The sequence below is a fragment of the Gavia stellata genome, chromosome 13, assembly GCF_030936135.1.
Source record: "Gavia stellata isolate bGavSte3 chromosome 13, bGavSte3.hap2, whole genome shotgun sequence".
NCBI classification, from domain to species: domain Eukaryota; kingdom Metazoa; phylum Chordata; class Aves; order Gaviiformes; family Gaviidae; genus Gavia; species Gavia stellata.
Window position 1 is genome coordinate 1740190 of NC_082606.1, and position 15502 is coordinate 1755691.

At 47.7% G+C, this 15502-nt stretch overlaps 1 protein-coding gene across 1 annotated transcript in view; it reads right to left on the minus strand.

The window, feature by feature from the left end:
* Nucleotides 1-15502, minus strand: part of MYO9A (myosin IXA) — a 159045-nt gene that overhangs the window by 13570 nt on the left and 129973 nt on the right. The window contains exons 19-30 of the mRNA XM_059823674.1: nt 15384-15464; nt 14343-14453; nt 13234-13356; nt 12572-12721; nt 12029-12339; nt 9438-11090; nt 7791-7872; nt 7051-7263; nt 2013-2125; nt 1440-1597; nt 623-846; nt 71-187 (exon numbers count right to left, since the gene is read on the minus strand). Of these exons, the coding sequence (XP_059679657.1) occupies nt 71-187; nt 623-846; nt 1440-1597; nt 2013-2125; nt 7051-7263; nt 7791-7872; nt 9438-11090; nt 12029-12339; nt 12572-12721; nt 13234-13356; nt 14343-14453; nt 15384-15464 (3336 nt within the window). The remainder of the gene's footprint in view (nt 1-70; nt 188-622; nt 847-1439; nt 1598-2012; nt 2126-7050; nt 7264-7790; nt 7873-9437; nt 11091-12028; nt 12340-12571; nt 12722-13233; nt 13357-14342; nt 14454-15383; nt 15465-15502) is intronic.

The following is a 15502-nucleotide window of genomic DNA, read 5'->3' on the forward strand; positions in this document are numbered from 1 at the left end:
CACCAGGAAGACTCAGAGCATCTCATTTCTCCTGGAGGTGGAAGTTCTCACCCACCATCCAGTCACTTACCGCCAATGCCGAGGAGTAAAAGCTGAAGATGTTTTGTCGGAATTCCTTCAGTGCCTTCTTGAACACGACATCCACCAGCGTGTCCTTCTTGCTGTCCTCATTATCCAGCTCATTCATCTGGGAAACCAAAAGGGTTTATGCACCCATGCCACTTTTGCTGCGGCAGAGCACCACATGAGATGAAGCAGCACTAACAAGCAGCTGCTCCACCACTGGCAGATGATGGTAATAATGATTACAAGGTGGTTTCTCCTGCATTCAAACTAGAAACACGAGTATTTCCCTGCAGCCTTCAACTCCTGCCCTCCTAGGTCATCCATTTCTGATGCCACCGGGGCAGCTCAAAGCAAGGGAAGCACCGAAGCTGCGGTGCCCATGCAGAACGGCTGCAAGGCGCACGCACAGCATGCCCCTCTTTTCTCCCAAGCCTGCCCTGGTGCATGCTGTGCACCCTTAGATGAATTATTAGTATTTCTACTGCTGCCCCCAGGATAATTTTGGCTTTGTTGCCTCCACCTGCTCTTCAAGCTCTCTAATGAGGACGGGAGTTACCTTTTTCAGGAGAAACTCATCCATGCTCTTCAAGTCGCTAGCGCTTGTTATAATCTGCAGCGAGTCGTTCTGCCACTGCACGGGCTCCAGAGCCACGTTGCTGATCTTGACGCTGCGCTTGCGTTTCACTTTGGGAGAGGGCTCCTTGTTCTCCTTAAACTCCCGTCGGTAGATACCGGACAGCTCAGGACTCCGTGGAGGGGTCAGGTGGTGAGGACCCAACTCTACGGGTGATAATTAAAAAGGGGGAAAGAGATTGAAGAGCAGATGAAAAATAGTTCTGCCACTAAAATAGGGAGATGGGCATTGGAATAAACCTGCGGAGGAGAAAAGCACTGTGTGGTACTCATAGGAAGATGAAATGTCATTTCTCCTTTGGTTATTTCCTCTGTCAAGAGGGGAAACATCTGTCCATGTCTGGATGGCTGCCGGGTGGGTTAGCGACATGGAATTCCTTGAGAACCATTTTCGATCCCACCTCAAACCTACTTGCCATCATTTTGGGCAGATGCCATCCATGAAGTCAAGAGACATGAACCAGCACGGACATTTGATTTGTGTAGCTTCCCAACCCATCTTCCTACAGCAGCCTCAGCTAGACCACAGCATCGTATATGATACTCTCAATTACAGATACCTTAATGCTATAGATAAGCCAACCTTCCTCGGTTCTATAGCTTTACCCAAACCCCTATCTATTGGGCTATACCAAGCATAGCCCAAAGCCAGATTTACAGTAGCTTTTCCCTCTGCCATGAGAGCAAATGTAATTCCTCTGCTCCTTACAACACCAGCAGCACGCCACCCCACCACTTACCTTCTCCAAGCTGCAAGCCAGAAATCATCTCCCGGCCGGGAGCTTCTTCCTCTGCATACAGCTCCAGCAGCTCAGACTGGGTAGCAAGCTTCTCCCGTGGGGTCTTCTTCTCCCCCTGCTTTCCCTTCACCCAGAACCTCATCTTGGCTCGCTGAGGCCTGGAAATAAGTTGTGGAAAGAGGAATCACCTTACTAGGAAAATGTCCTTCTGCCCAAAACTACCCCAAATCTCCCAGATCTTCACGGTGTTTGAGGAGGAGTTAAATCCACACAACTTCTACCAGAGAAACCAGGCTACGCATCCTCAGGAAAGGCAAGAAACTCAAGTTTCACGCATGCAATTGGGTGGTTTGGGATGGGACGTCTAGCCCACGGCATCAAAACTTTATCACAGAGCAAGACGCCTCTTCCAATTGGGCATGTCCGTGGTCATGTAGGCAAGATGGGACGATAAACTCGTGTGCTGGTTTTGGCTGGTGGAGCTCCAAAGGAGCTGGGATAGTTCAGCAAGGTGATTGAAACCAAGAAGGACACAGGAGGGACTCATCTCCCATCTCCAGCTGCGTTTCCTACCTCCCATCTGGAGCCAGGCTCTTCTGCGCGGCCGCCAGCTTCCCGATCTCCCCCTGAGACATGGTTTTGTGCAGTTTCGTTTGGCCTTCCCCAGAGGCAAATCGCTGCACCGTCTGTAACGATTCCAAGCATGAAGCGTTTAAAAATGAGACAGCTCTTGGGATGCCAGCTGATTAATTTTTTTCCCTAGCAAAAATTAGATATTTCATCTATTACGTCTTTATTTCTATCTGCCTAAGGTGAAAACCTACAGTCTGTCGAGCTAGCTACAACTAAAGAAATATTTTAATGACTCCTAAAAAAGAAAGGTGTTTCCCTTGCTCCAACTCTACATCAAGGTCCAACCTTCTTTCTCCTTGAGCAACCAATGATGAAAATCAGTGTGCACCAAGCCACGGGTTCTCATCACTCAGCCTGCATAAATGCTCCACCACCTTGGTTCTGGGCAGCCCAGCTCTCCATCCCAGAAGAGCCATGATAGCCACGATGGTTAGTCACGACAAAGTGATTTGTGGTGTTCTTAGCACCAAAGGAACCTTCAACCACGTGCACATGGTTACGTCCCACCAGAGCTTCCTCCTCCAAGCCTCGTTGAGGACTTTACAGAAAAGAAGACCAAAGTCTTTGTGCCAAGGCCACATCAAATGAACCCTTCAGAAAGAAGAGATTTTGCAGCTTTAATACAAAGGATCTCTGCTTTCGCCAATATTTAATATGCCCTGGGATAATTTTTAAGGGTGAAATGAATTTGCAAGAATTCAACCTAACAGGATTCCATGAAATAGCCCAGAAACAGTCTTGCCATATTTTAAAAAAATAGCAATTTTTGTTCTTTTTTTCCAATTGCAGCTGTGATTTCGGAGTTGGACTCCTGGAGGAGAGACTTTTGGCATGAGGAAAGCAGGGAATCAGGTTGTGTGAAAGGATTTGGGAGATGACGGTCAAATATCTCCTGTAGCTTTCCCATCACCTAAGTGTCTGCACTGAACGCACTGTGTTTTCAAGCATTCCTTTTTCTTCTATTAAAAACTTTTCAAATATAATTGTATAAAATACGGGTTGCAGGGGAGTCACATTTATCGTACTTACTCTCTTGCAACGTTTCATTTTTCACCTCTGGACTAACCTCTCTACCAGCCAGGAGATGGCAGCACATAAGGCAAAATTGCCACTGGGAAAGAAACTGCCTAAACCATCAAAGGGTTCTTGTTCCTGTTGCTCTTACATTTAGGCGATGATCACGCTCAAATTGCAGATGGATACTGAGAAAAAAAAAAACCTCAAAACCCATAAAAGTGATTTCCATCCAGCCCAAACTTACGACTTGCTTTTAAAAATGACCTATTAAAACATTTGCCCCCATGATATAGTTTTGCTCTTGAGTAATTTCAACCTTTTAATCACTTTCAGTGCTTTTTTTTTTTTTTTTTAAGTTATTTTGTGGGGGTATTTACTCCCTTTTTTCTATTTCAAAGCCGTTTAAAGCACATTGGTACGGGCTGACCATAGCAGGCAGGCTAAGGGCATCGCCGGGGCAATGCAGAGGTTGCTCTATAGGACACCACAGACGCTTTCTTTTTTAAATATAGATCATACCTACTCCACAAGCAGACCTGGCATACAGATTTTGGAGTAGAGCAAAGCAAGTGAAACCCCTGGCTCATGCAGAAGACTTTGAGTCAAAACCATCTGTAATGCGTTTTTTAGAACTGGAAAAAGGATTTTCTACCACTACTACCACCACCTCTCTCTGCTCTGCCCCAATTCTTGACCTACTATAGTTCAGTGTTTCCTCTGCTATCACAGCAACCCCTCCACCTTTTGAAAGTAAGGATTTTTGGTGCGAGAGCCTTCTGTTTGAGGGACTCCTCCAAGAAGCTGTGATAGCCAAGGTCCTCGTCTGGATGGGAAACCTTCTCAGATGCCAAGACAAACCTCTGCGCCAGAAAATCCCTGGCCAGGGAACACCACAAAGCACCACGCGTGGGCAACCGGCAATAGCCAGGGAGTCTGGAGTTGTCCCCTGGATGAAGAGGGGACCAAATATTTTTCCTCTGAAAGAGCAACCTGTATTTCACCCTCCGGCACTAGGAAGATATAACTGTGGCCAAGTGAGATGACTTGTCCCAGCAGGCAGCAGTGCTACGTGCTGCATTGAAGAGCTTCCTAAAGTGCAATGCTCCCTCTGAATGGCTTAGGACAAGAGATCTTCTTTCATTGCTGGCTCTTCAGGCATGCTTGGGATCAGCTGGTGACAGATACTTGGACTGATGTTTGTCAATTCGTGGCTTTAGTATGGAGGTTGGAGCTAAATCGCTGCTTTGCTATCCAAGACCCTCTCTCTTAGAGCCTCTGCCGAAGGAGAGTATTCAGAAGATACTTCTGGTGTGGTTTCTCTAACCAATGCTTTCTATTTATCTGCTGCAGGAAAGCTCTCCAGGCTTAGGTGCAAAACAGAAGTGGTATTCATATGTGTTGACCACAGCCAGGAGCTATTCCTCCCACTTGTACTTGTCTCACCACAAGGCAGGCTAATCCTCAGCTAATCACTAGCCAAAAAACTCAAGGAACCTTTGAAGGCTTGGTCTTGTCAGGAAGCCCTTTAGCCTTAAAGGCTCTTTGGAGTCAACTGTACTTTCAGCAGCCGCCTTATATACTGGTGCACCTTGGGTTTCAGCTCTGGCTGAAGATGCTCTTGGTCTTTGCTGCTCTGGGATACCACAGACCTAGATCAGGAGCATCAATTTCTGGTAGACCTCTACTTACCAGCTGGTGATCAACAGTCATTGACTTGACGGTCAAGAAACCAATGGGCAAAACAGGCAGGTTCACGCCAGTGCAGCTGGTGAGCCGTCACATGCTCAACTTCACCAGGTCGCACATGATCTCTCTTTTGTCTATCCAGCAGCCCTTGCCCACTGAGCAGCACATCAAAAGAGGCTTTTTTAGAAAGTCATAGCCGGGGGCAGGAGCCGTGTGAATAAGCTATTCACTGGCACGGAAACCAGCCCGCGCGTGGCGGCTGCCTGACTCATCTTCACGTGAACATCACAAGACACAACGAATGTGTCTACATAGGCATCCACCTACTTGAGCTTGTACCCAAACCAACATGCACCAGTATCACTCTATCGTAGGCTGCTTCAGCTGCAACACCCAGCCAGGCTCTGCTAATAAATATGAATAAGTAGTCCCTAAATTTTGCTACTTGTGGCGATCCTGACCCAGAGAAGCCACAAGCCAACGGGCTGGTCCCAAACCTGCAATACAGATGGAAACACTGTACATGTTGTCAGGACATACAGACGTAGGGTGTTGCTGAGCACACGACTTCACGGGTAGCGTTTGCTAGGAAGCAGAACACAACCGCACAAGGGGTGAAAGTGCTGACCACCAGTTAGAGCTAGTGAGGGAGAGCAGAGGAGAAGAGGGATACGGGAGAGACGAGAGACAGTTGGCACCTACTACTACTTGCATGCGGTGAGAGTTGTTAAACCAGCTGAGCAGAATCCCAAGGAGCATTTCTAAAAAGTGGGATAAGCCAGGTCCCTTCCCAAGGATGGAGCTTGCCAAGCTCGCATCCCAATGGGAAAGATTTCTACGGCTAAAAAACCCCTAACGCGTTGTAAGAGGGTAGCCTCCAGGAACACAGCATGGCACCCTGAGTACGGCGCAGCCCCTCGCCTAGAGCTTTCGCCAGGCTATGTAAAATACTACTTTTTACTGCGTAAAATTCTCCCTTTCCTGATCTACAAGCAGGGAGATGTGCTAAGATGCAGTCAAGTGAGCTCAGTTCATAGAGCCATGACTTTCAATCAGGTTTTGAGTATTCCTGGCTCAAATCCCCTGTAAATTTATCAAGAGCAACCTTAAAAATCCATGGAATTTTAAAATCTCTGCCCCTTTCCCATGAGGAAATTATCCTGGGAAAAATTTATCCTTTATAATAAAAGCCGCTAAGAGAAAAGTCAGGAAAAGCACTCCTTGGCCATCTGCCTCTCTTGGAAAAGCAGATTTTAGGATCGCACAAGATGTTTGCTGGACCCACGGCAACGCATAGCACAAAATAAATCGTCGGCTTTGGTTTTCATGCTTTTGTTTGATTTTTACACTCAGCTCCACATCCAGCACCATAGCTGGAGCAAAGGAGCAAGGCAGCTCTATGCAACGCTCCACCTGAGCTCTTACGGCAGGAGACGATTCCTGGTGTTTATCCACACTTCTACAGGAACATCTCCACTACCTCAGGAAAAAAACCATGAGTGGGTTGGAAGCCGTTGGCCTCTTCTGCTCCCGAAACCTCCGGGTTTGTGGTTTTCCCAAAGCAGCTTATCTGGGTGGGAGATTAAGCCCGAGATGCAAATTCTCTGCAGCGCAGGCTCACATAGCACGGTGCTGCAGCCCATGCACTTGCCAAGGGAGACCGGTTACTGAGCTTGAAAAAGCCACTAAGGTTTGCTTTCTTTTTCTTTAAAACCCACTGTTTCTCTCTCACTATATTTTCATTGCCCGATTTACATGTTTTTGCTTTCTCTGAGATGCTGTCTGCCAGCATTGCTCCGATAATTGAGGACTGAATAATCATCGGATACTGTGGCTAAGGATACAAAATCAAAAATAATAGGAGGTGCAAGATTTATATCATTTTCTTTGTTGTCTGTTGCTTTCTGGACAATGTTTGCTTTGACCTTTTCTATGAATTTGTGTAGATCATTTTTAGAGCAAAAGGATCGTAGCGGAATTTTGTTATTGAGGTTAAAACCCCAAAAAACTAGGGAGCTGTGCAATACCAGTTGCAATGCTCCAGGAAAGCTATGGAAACCGTAGCTGATATCGAATCGAGCCAGAAAACGTCCCCACGGCCAAGAAATCCAAATTATTTCCCTAGTTCACATCTGTTTCTGCTGTGTTCACTGAGTTTACCCATCTACAGCATCCTTGGAAGTTGGAGAAGAAGCGGTGGAGGGATCAGTGCAGCTAAGGTTAGCAAAGAGAGGCTCCCTTGTAAAATTTCCCCCACCGCGTTGGAAAAAATTACCATTTCGGAGTCACTGTAACAGGCCTGCCCCAGCCGGGCTGCAGGCACTGCCTCGGGATGAGGAGGTTGGTCAGAGGAGAGAAGAAACTCAAAATTGCCATCGTAATCATCTTCCTCCGTATCCCCCTCCCCATCAGCAAAAGTACCTCTAGTCAAGAAATCGGAGCGCGTCCGCGCCATGCGGGCTTTCTTTTTATGGGTCGGTCTGGGAACCTGCTTGACCAAATGATAAAACAACAACAAAAAATAAAGGTTTTTAAAATAAAAAGGAGATTCTACCGATGTTTGGCATCATAGCGTAGCTCAAGCACAGCCTTAAGACATCACTGAGAGACACTGCACCCCAGGGAGGGGACACAATACTAGATCTAGTGCAAAAAAAACCAGGACCAGCAAAAAACAAAAACCAAGACAGCACGGTGAAAATGAACAATCATGGGTGTTACTCAAACGTACATTAAACCGAACGAAGACAAGACTGTGTTGGACAGTGTTTGCCATCAGGACCGCAAGATCCTTTTTATCCAGAGCTGCTACGAATTAATGTTACGGGGACTTTTTCTTTTTAAGAGAAGGTGTGAAGGTTGCCGTACCGTGACGTCTCCCTTCCCTATGTCTAGCAGCCCTTGTGCTTTATAGTTTACTTCTTCAAAGCTTTTGAGGAAAAACTGGCGGAATAAGGTGGGTTTTTTTTTTCCTCTTGTTCAATTGGAAGAGAAAATAAGCAAGCCACAACTTACCTCTCCTCTGCCAGACCCCGGCATCTTAAATGGCTTCCTGGCTAGTTCACCCTTGGAAAGGCATTGATGACTTGTTTCCCTGCTGAAACACAACAGAACAGAGATGTTTCATCTCCTAAAAGCCTTCCCACCGCACCAGCCCGGCTCGCAGGAGCGTACAAGGGCGCAGCCCAAGCAATCAAAACCAAGTTGCAAGTTTGAGGTCATGGGGTTTTGGAATCGTTTCGAATTCTTCAGGATTTGAGTTAATACCAAAGGACAAGAAGATGTGAAGTTCTGCCTGCCAACTCTACCCATCACGGTGGTTACGGATGGTACCTTTTCACTTCTGGCTTCTCAAATGTGATTGTTCTGTTGCAGAATGAAAAGTAAAATAGAGGAATTTTTTTTTTTTTTTTTTTTTTCCTGTTGCTTGTTCTGTGCATGAACTAGGAAAAGAATTGGAAAGACATTTTTTTGCGGGAAGACTATTCTGAAATACCCCCTTCCAAACCAATTCTCCAGGACCTCCTGCAGATTTTCATACCAACCGGTTCGGAAGGAGAGCATCCTCGCTTTGCATCTAACATAGCATTACAAAATAAGCCCATTTAAAGTTGCTTTTTGCTCAGCTCACTCTTTCTACCATCACTTCTGAATAAAACCCTCACCATGCCCAGGCGCGAGGGATGCTGCTGGCTCTACCGGCGGGGAATGGGCTATTTTGTTATTGACTGCTTTTTTTCCCCAACACGTGTTTCTGGACTTAGTTAAAGAACCCACACAAATTAAACGGGAATCTCCTCCCATCACAATGGCACATAAACCACGAGACTACTACACTCGGAGGTACCTTAAGCAAACATTCACTGGTAGCTTTTGCCTTGGAAAGGGCACAGCAGGATTTGGGAGGGGGTTGTGTCCTTTTTGAGCTAAATGGCCAAAACCTCTCCAAAATTAGGCAAGGCAGCTTAAGCAACAGGATAGAGTGGGAGTAAATGCTGTCCCAAGATCTCGTTGCCATCTCTAGACCCTGTGCTGGAGCAGCCCATCATTTAAGCAATGCGACGGAGCTGAACGACTGCTAAGCCCATTACATGTGGAATTATATATGTAAGCGATACGCTGTCAAAAGCGCATTCATATCCCAAATTCCCTCCGGACAGTTGCTGGTTTTTAACCTGCAATGGTAAGATTGCCCGAATGGCTTTGCTAGCTGTGTTAATTCTAGAGTAAGAAAGAAAAATCCTGAAGTTTTCTGCCTTATCTACTCATTTCTACTCTGATCACCCAAAAGTCCTAAGAATTTTTTCTTCATCTTTTACCTTGACAAATAAACTATCACCATTCATCTAGGGTAAATGAAAGCAGGGTCGACCCTCTTTCTATTAACTCCCTTTGCCTGCTAATGTCTATGATTTTCTCCCCTGGCTTACATAATGCCCATCGCATATGAGACCGAGAAATCACATTTCCAGCTCTTTTTCCTTTTTCTCTGATCTCTGCCTGCTCGTTGCTAGAAGATCAAGAAACCCATCTTAGTTTTGCTAGGGGTTTTGTACGCTCTCCAGAAACTATGTTCTGGACCATTTGTATAAAATGGTCTCTAGGAGAACAAAAAGCCTACGGAGAAAGCCTACGGAGAAATCACATCATCTTTTTACTCACTGGAGGCCGAAGGGATTGTCTTTCGGCGTGAAGAACATAGCGCTTGCCCTCGTCTCCTCGGTGGCCTGGTTGGGCATTCGGGGCTGCCGGAGGCGGTCCGTCCTCGAGAAGTGGCTGCCCGGGAGGTCCCTGGGGTCCAGAGCCGGTCTCGAATGGCACCGGGGTTCCAGGGCCGATCCCGATTGACCTTCTCTTCGCTCCATGAACATGCTGACGGGTCTGTCTTTGGGGGCACTGTGGGCTGGAGAGCTTCCCCTGGTCCCAACGGTGAGACCTTTAATGTCCACCGATGAGGTTGGAGGCACACCTGTGGCAGGGCCATGCTCCCCTCTGCTCTGGGGGTGCAGGATGAGGACCGACTGAGGCCGGTTGTCTGGTTTTTTGGATGGTTTGAGGGAGGGGTCCTTCATTCTGCTCTGCTCAGCCCTCTGCAAAGCCTCCACCCTCCCTTGCTGCTCGAAGGCTTTGCGTTGTCTCTCCAGAATTTCCTTCTGCTGACGGATCTGCTCCATCATCTCCCTCTCATTTTGCAGCTGAAGCTGCTTTTGCCGTTCCTCCTTCTCCACGTTGAGCTTTTCCAGTCTCTTGATGACAGAGTCTGGAGAATGCGCCTGTGTCGCAGTCACTGTCCCACGTTCCTCTCTCTTGGTAGAGGACTTCTCCTCTTCCTCCTCTCCCAAAGCTCTGCCCTGGTCTGGCTCAGTATCCTTCCTGACCTCAGAGAACGTAACTGTCCTCTCCTCTCTTTCCATTGCTTTGTTCCTCAGGTTATTCTCCACCAGCTTTACCTTCACGTTGTCTTGTGGTGGAACATAGAAAGTAGGTAGATTGCTGGAAAGGAAGGTTTCTCTCAGATGTGCCTTGTATATAACGTTCTGGGGGTCGCAGACCACGTGCTCCTTCACGGTGAGGTTATCGGGTAGCTCCAAGTCTGAAGGCATCCTTCTGCAAGCCGGTAAATTGCTGTTCACATCTGCCGCACAGAAAGACTTCTCCTGCGGATGAGCCTGGGGACTGCTAGGCAAAGAGTCAGTGGAAAACGACTGCGCGTCTTGCTCGTCTAAAAACAGGGAAACGCGTTTATTACTTGAGGTATCTTCACAGCTTAACATCTCAAAGCTGCCTTGAGAGCTTTCGCTCTCCGGGGTTCCCTGAGGGGAATGAAGTGCCTCAGATACAAGCTCGGTGGACCACCGCCGCTCTTCGGAAGGTGACAGCCCACCGGTGGACCGGACCTTAAGCAGCTCCAAGCTAAATTTTGCCTGTTCCAGTTCACGCATCCTCCGGCTTTCTCTTTTTGCACGAACCACTTTTTTCTGGTTGAGATCCTCCAATGACTTGGGTCTCTCTCTAACAACGACCTCCTCTTCGGTGTCCATCCCACTCTGGCTACTGGCTCTCTCGTGCCTTTTGTACAATAAATTTGCAGAAGTATCCAGTGGGTCCACGTGATTCACCCGATTATTCTCCATCAGCAATTTATGTTCCTCTATAGCTCTCACTCGCTCTTCAAATGAGCCATCCTCCCACTTAGATGGGTCGGAGCCCTTAATTTCCAAAGCACCATCTGTCTCCAGTCCATCCTCTTCTTTAACTGACATGCCGTTCTCCAGCTGCATCTCTTTTAATCGCTGCTCTTTCAAAGCTTTAAACCTGCAAGAAAGCAGAAAAACAGTACATTTTACCCCCGTGCCCACTCACATCCTTTCAAGGCACTGCACCGGTGGCTTCTCATCACCACCACCATCATCACCTCACCACCGTCACCATCTCAAGCAACCCTCCTTGCACGTCCGCTGCAAGACAACGAGAGCGCACGTTCAGTTTTCAATCTTCTCCTCTTACCTCATCTCTCCTCCTCAAGGATTGCCCCAATGCACCTGGAAGCTCCTCTCCCGCTGGTGGCAGCAGCTCCAGCCTCTGTCCTTGGTCTGGCTCGTTTGCAAGGTGACGGAGCCAGGAGAGCTTAACCCATCGCACCCCTTTGGCTTCTCCATCTTCACCATCCCGCCTGGGCTGCCTCCGGTACTGCTAGCAGGGACTCATGCCCTGTGCAAAGAGCTCTTTGCAGCTCCCAAATCTTCCCCCCTATGTCAAGGTGCTCCACACCTTGCAGGCAGCGCCTCCGGAGAAGGAACCAAGACCTGCCCCGCAGCCAGCAAGCCAAGGCATGGCTGGAAACCCTCTCCCCTTCGCAGCGGCTGGCTCCAATATCTCCTGTCCCTGCGAGACAGCGCAGCAACCAGATCGGTGAGGCAATCTGAGTTAAAAATAGGCTACTTAAACGGGTGCTGCTGCCAAGGGAAAAAAAAAAACCAACAACTCACGAGTATTTATGGCCTCGGCTTTCATTGCCTACGTGCTCCAACCTGAAATAGGCTCTGCTTATTCTAAGAGGAGGACCTGCAGCTAAATAAACTCCTTTGTTAGAAAGCGTGGACAAGCAAAGGGTCAGGGCAGGTCGGGATAGGGTCAGGGATCCTACGAAGGGACACCATCTTCTGTAAGTCACCGTAGTCCGAGCAGTGCCAGAATTCACATAAACCACATCCCTTAACACTTCCTTTTATAACCGAGGCCAAAGGCGTTACCTTTGTCGTGCTAAATATCCTCTGCACGCCGCTTGCAAGCAGACGACTTTGCTTCTGCTGGCTGCGTAGGACTGCTTTGCGCGGTGTCCTCGCCAGGCTGCCTGGATGCTGGTGGCCGCGTCGTGCCGCCGCTTGGCGTACTCCCGCCAGCAGCTCTGGATGAGGTGGGCTGCAAACTGCATCTGCAGGAACCGCCGCCTCTCCACAAAGCCACGCCAGTGGGTCTGGAGAACAACGGCGGCTTTGCCAAGGACGAGAGGGTCCGGGGATGGTTCGCCTTGCTTTCGGCTCTGGTAATTACGCCAAAATCTCTGCAAACACAGCAGGCAGTGCCTTGTAACGGATGTTGTGGGGATGGGAGAGCACCTGCCTTCATGCAACCTTTCCAGCTCTGCCTCCCCCATTCCTAAGTTATTATGGCACTAGGAGTCAAATCCTGACTGTAAGCTCCTTCCTCGGAGAGGGGACCTGATTTTACCCATCAGCTGTATCTGAAGGATTTGTGGATTGTAATTTGCATCGAAATCGGGCACCATCACCTACCTGTATGATGACTGCAGCTTGCTTTAAGCTCAGGAACTGCCTCCTGCAGAGCATGCTGCGGAACCAGCGCTGCAGCAGCGTGATCCGGCGCAGCACCTCCTGATGGAGCAGGTCCTGCAGAAGCTGCCGCTCCCGTTCCTTCATGAATACCTGGCCAAAAAACCCCCAAAAAAACACTAGCGTGGGAAGCTTCCGAGACCACAAGACAAATGATTTAATCCTCCAGGTTTCCATGTCCTGGATGCCCAGAAGAAAGTTCAGCAGCTGGTTTTAGTTAAGCCACCTCTAACAGGTTTCTGCAGTTTTACCTACAGCCTGCGACTGTCCAAGCTCTGAATTACGGAGCCTCTGCTTTCCCTTCAGGGGAGGCAAAATGCTAGCTATCGTACCAAGCTGTGTCTACACACAGACGTAGTTTTTTTTGAAGGCTGCCTCGTTACAACCAGACCTATGTTGGTTAACATAAACCAACGATGTTCCTTACTATTTTGTGTTAACGATATTCAAAGCTTCATTTAAGCCATTGGCTTCTGGCAAACAGGAGAAAAATAGTTCCGTTAATTAAAAACAAGTATAAAGGTGTTAATTTATCATTACAGAAATGCAAGCAAATGTTATATCTGTATCTTAAACGTACGTCTGAGCTGAGGATAAACATTTACCATTGTTCTTCCAACTTGGTAATTGTCTGGATCGAGTTTTATTTTCTGGAAGAAATCATGGATATTGTGCTTAGACGGGCTGATTCCTTGCGGGAGAAGGACATGGAAATGGTTCACAAAATCCTGAGAAGGAAAAAAAGAAACACCAAATTTGGTTAGATGGGTCCTCCTGTGTCCCTTTCTTCCATAAATAACAGATTTGCTCCACTGGCCACCTGAAACGGGATCTATCGAGTGCGCAGAAGGACAGATAACATTTTATGGACCGGGGACCACCAGGTTTCATCCCCCATTTGTGATTTGACGGGAAACACATCAAAGCAGGGACCCAGCAACATTCAAACGTCTTTCAGCGTGGGAGGAGAGGTTCTGCAGAACCCATGGGGTCATCTTGAGCAAAAAATGCTCCAAACCCTCAGCAAGGGCCACTACGGAAGGGGATTAGCAGCATCTGCAAAGCATCTCTGAGATGCTCCATTGGTTACTGCTGTAAGGACTCAAAGAGCAGAGGAGGTACGAGCGGAGAGATCCTCCCAAGTAGGGTTGGGATCCATGCTCACGGCAAAAAAACCATTTGAGCATTTTTCTTTTTCTCAACAGCTGCCTTGCAGGACATGACATCTGGCCCAAAGCAGCTGCCAGCAGGAAACAAATCGGCACCAGCAAAGCATGAAAGGACTGACATGTGCGCAAAACCTGGCAAACACGTGGAAAAGAGGAAAACAGGAAAAGCCGGATAACTCCTGAGCGGTTTAGCGGATGTCAATCACCCTCCCGATGGGGCGAATGCCATTCCCAGGTGCTTCCAAAAGACGTGCAGAAGAGCGCGTGCAAATTGCATACCATTTTTTGCAAAAAACCACTGCTTTTGTTCAAAAACCATGATGTTATCTGCAGAGGGGCTCGCAGCCTTCACCTAGGTCTAGACCAGCTTGCTAGAAATCAGCAGCGCAGCAGAGGACCACTCCATGCCAGACATCAGCTCATTACATCTCCTGCTTGCGCGAGCTATAAATTCATTACTTGTTAAAAAAATGAGCTCAGCAACATTCAGACAACTCTGATAATGGTGCTAAAGGCGGCGTAAGACGGAAAACGTTTCACCCAACCTGGAAGGAGTATTTGCAGCTGTATCCTGACTGACGAATGCGAACGGTCTCCAGCATCCCTGTGTACCGCAGCTGCCTGAGCACCAGGCTGTCGTTGAACCGCAGGGGCAGCTGGAAGGGGAAAATCAGGCCAACGTTGAGCAAATATTTCCTTTAACTGAAGCTTTTAAGCCCGCGGACGGGGAAACGAATTCAGCAGATGTAGCACATCTGCGTGACGTGCACGTTGGCAACGATGCTAGGGGAGGGAGGGAACGCGGGTCCTCAGGAACCGTACTAATCCTACCAGGGTTGAATCCTGTTTGCTTCCAAGCAGCCATCAGATGGAGACTTTCAAACAGCTAACTAGATATATAGAGCTATAAAGAAGGTTTTTTGGAGCCCCCGAACTGAGTAAGACCCCCCCACCGCGAGGGCACGGCTAATGAGTAAGATTGTGAGCAACTAAATCATCTCTTAGGCATAAAGCTTCGTCTTTAAATGTCTGGGTAAAACTCCGAACGATTAATCCACAAGAACGCATCGCTACTGCAGCCTTCATTTTAACCTGCGGGTCCTTAGCCCATGAGACAAATCAAGCCTTAAAGCCAAATTCAAAAAATACGATGCATCACAGAGTCAGATTGAGTAATGTGGCTTATTCTAAAAGTATAGAATAAGAAACCCATAGAAACTTTATTTTAAAGAAGCGTTAGGGCTCGGTAACAGCACAAGTGAATTCACGGCTCTGTAAACCTCTATCACAGGTGGCAGGAGCTTCAAAGGTGTCGAATTAATTTATTAAAACCAATATATTCTTCATATAAATTAAATCCAGATATTTTTCATATACATGTTTCTACAACTACAAGAAAAGCCGGTGCAGTTTATCAAAAGCAACACCCAAGAGAGAACATCCCTGCTTCCCATTGCTCATATACAAATATCTTCTAAATCCAACTCGATTTGAGGCTTTCTTTTCTTTTTAACCCCCCTGTCAAAATCTCCAAAATATTTCCAAGATTACTTTTAGCAGCGCCGCTTTCCCGGGATGGGGTTTACCTTTTCGGCATTGGATCGAATGCACTTGACAAAATAAGGTTCTGCTTGGCCAAGGGTCTCCATCAGCTTGTTGAGCGATGCCTGCAACAGAAAAGACGTCTTCAGTTGGGAAACGGAGA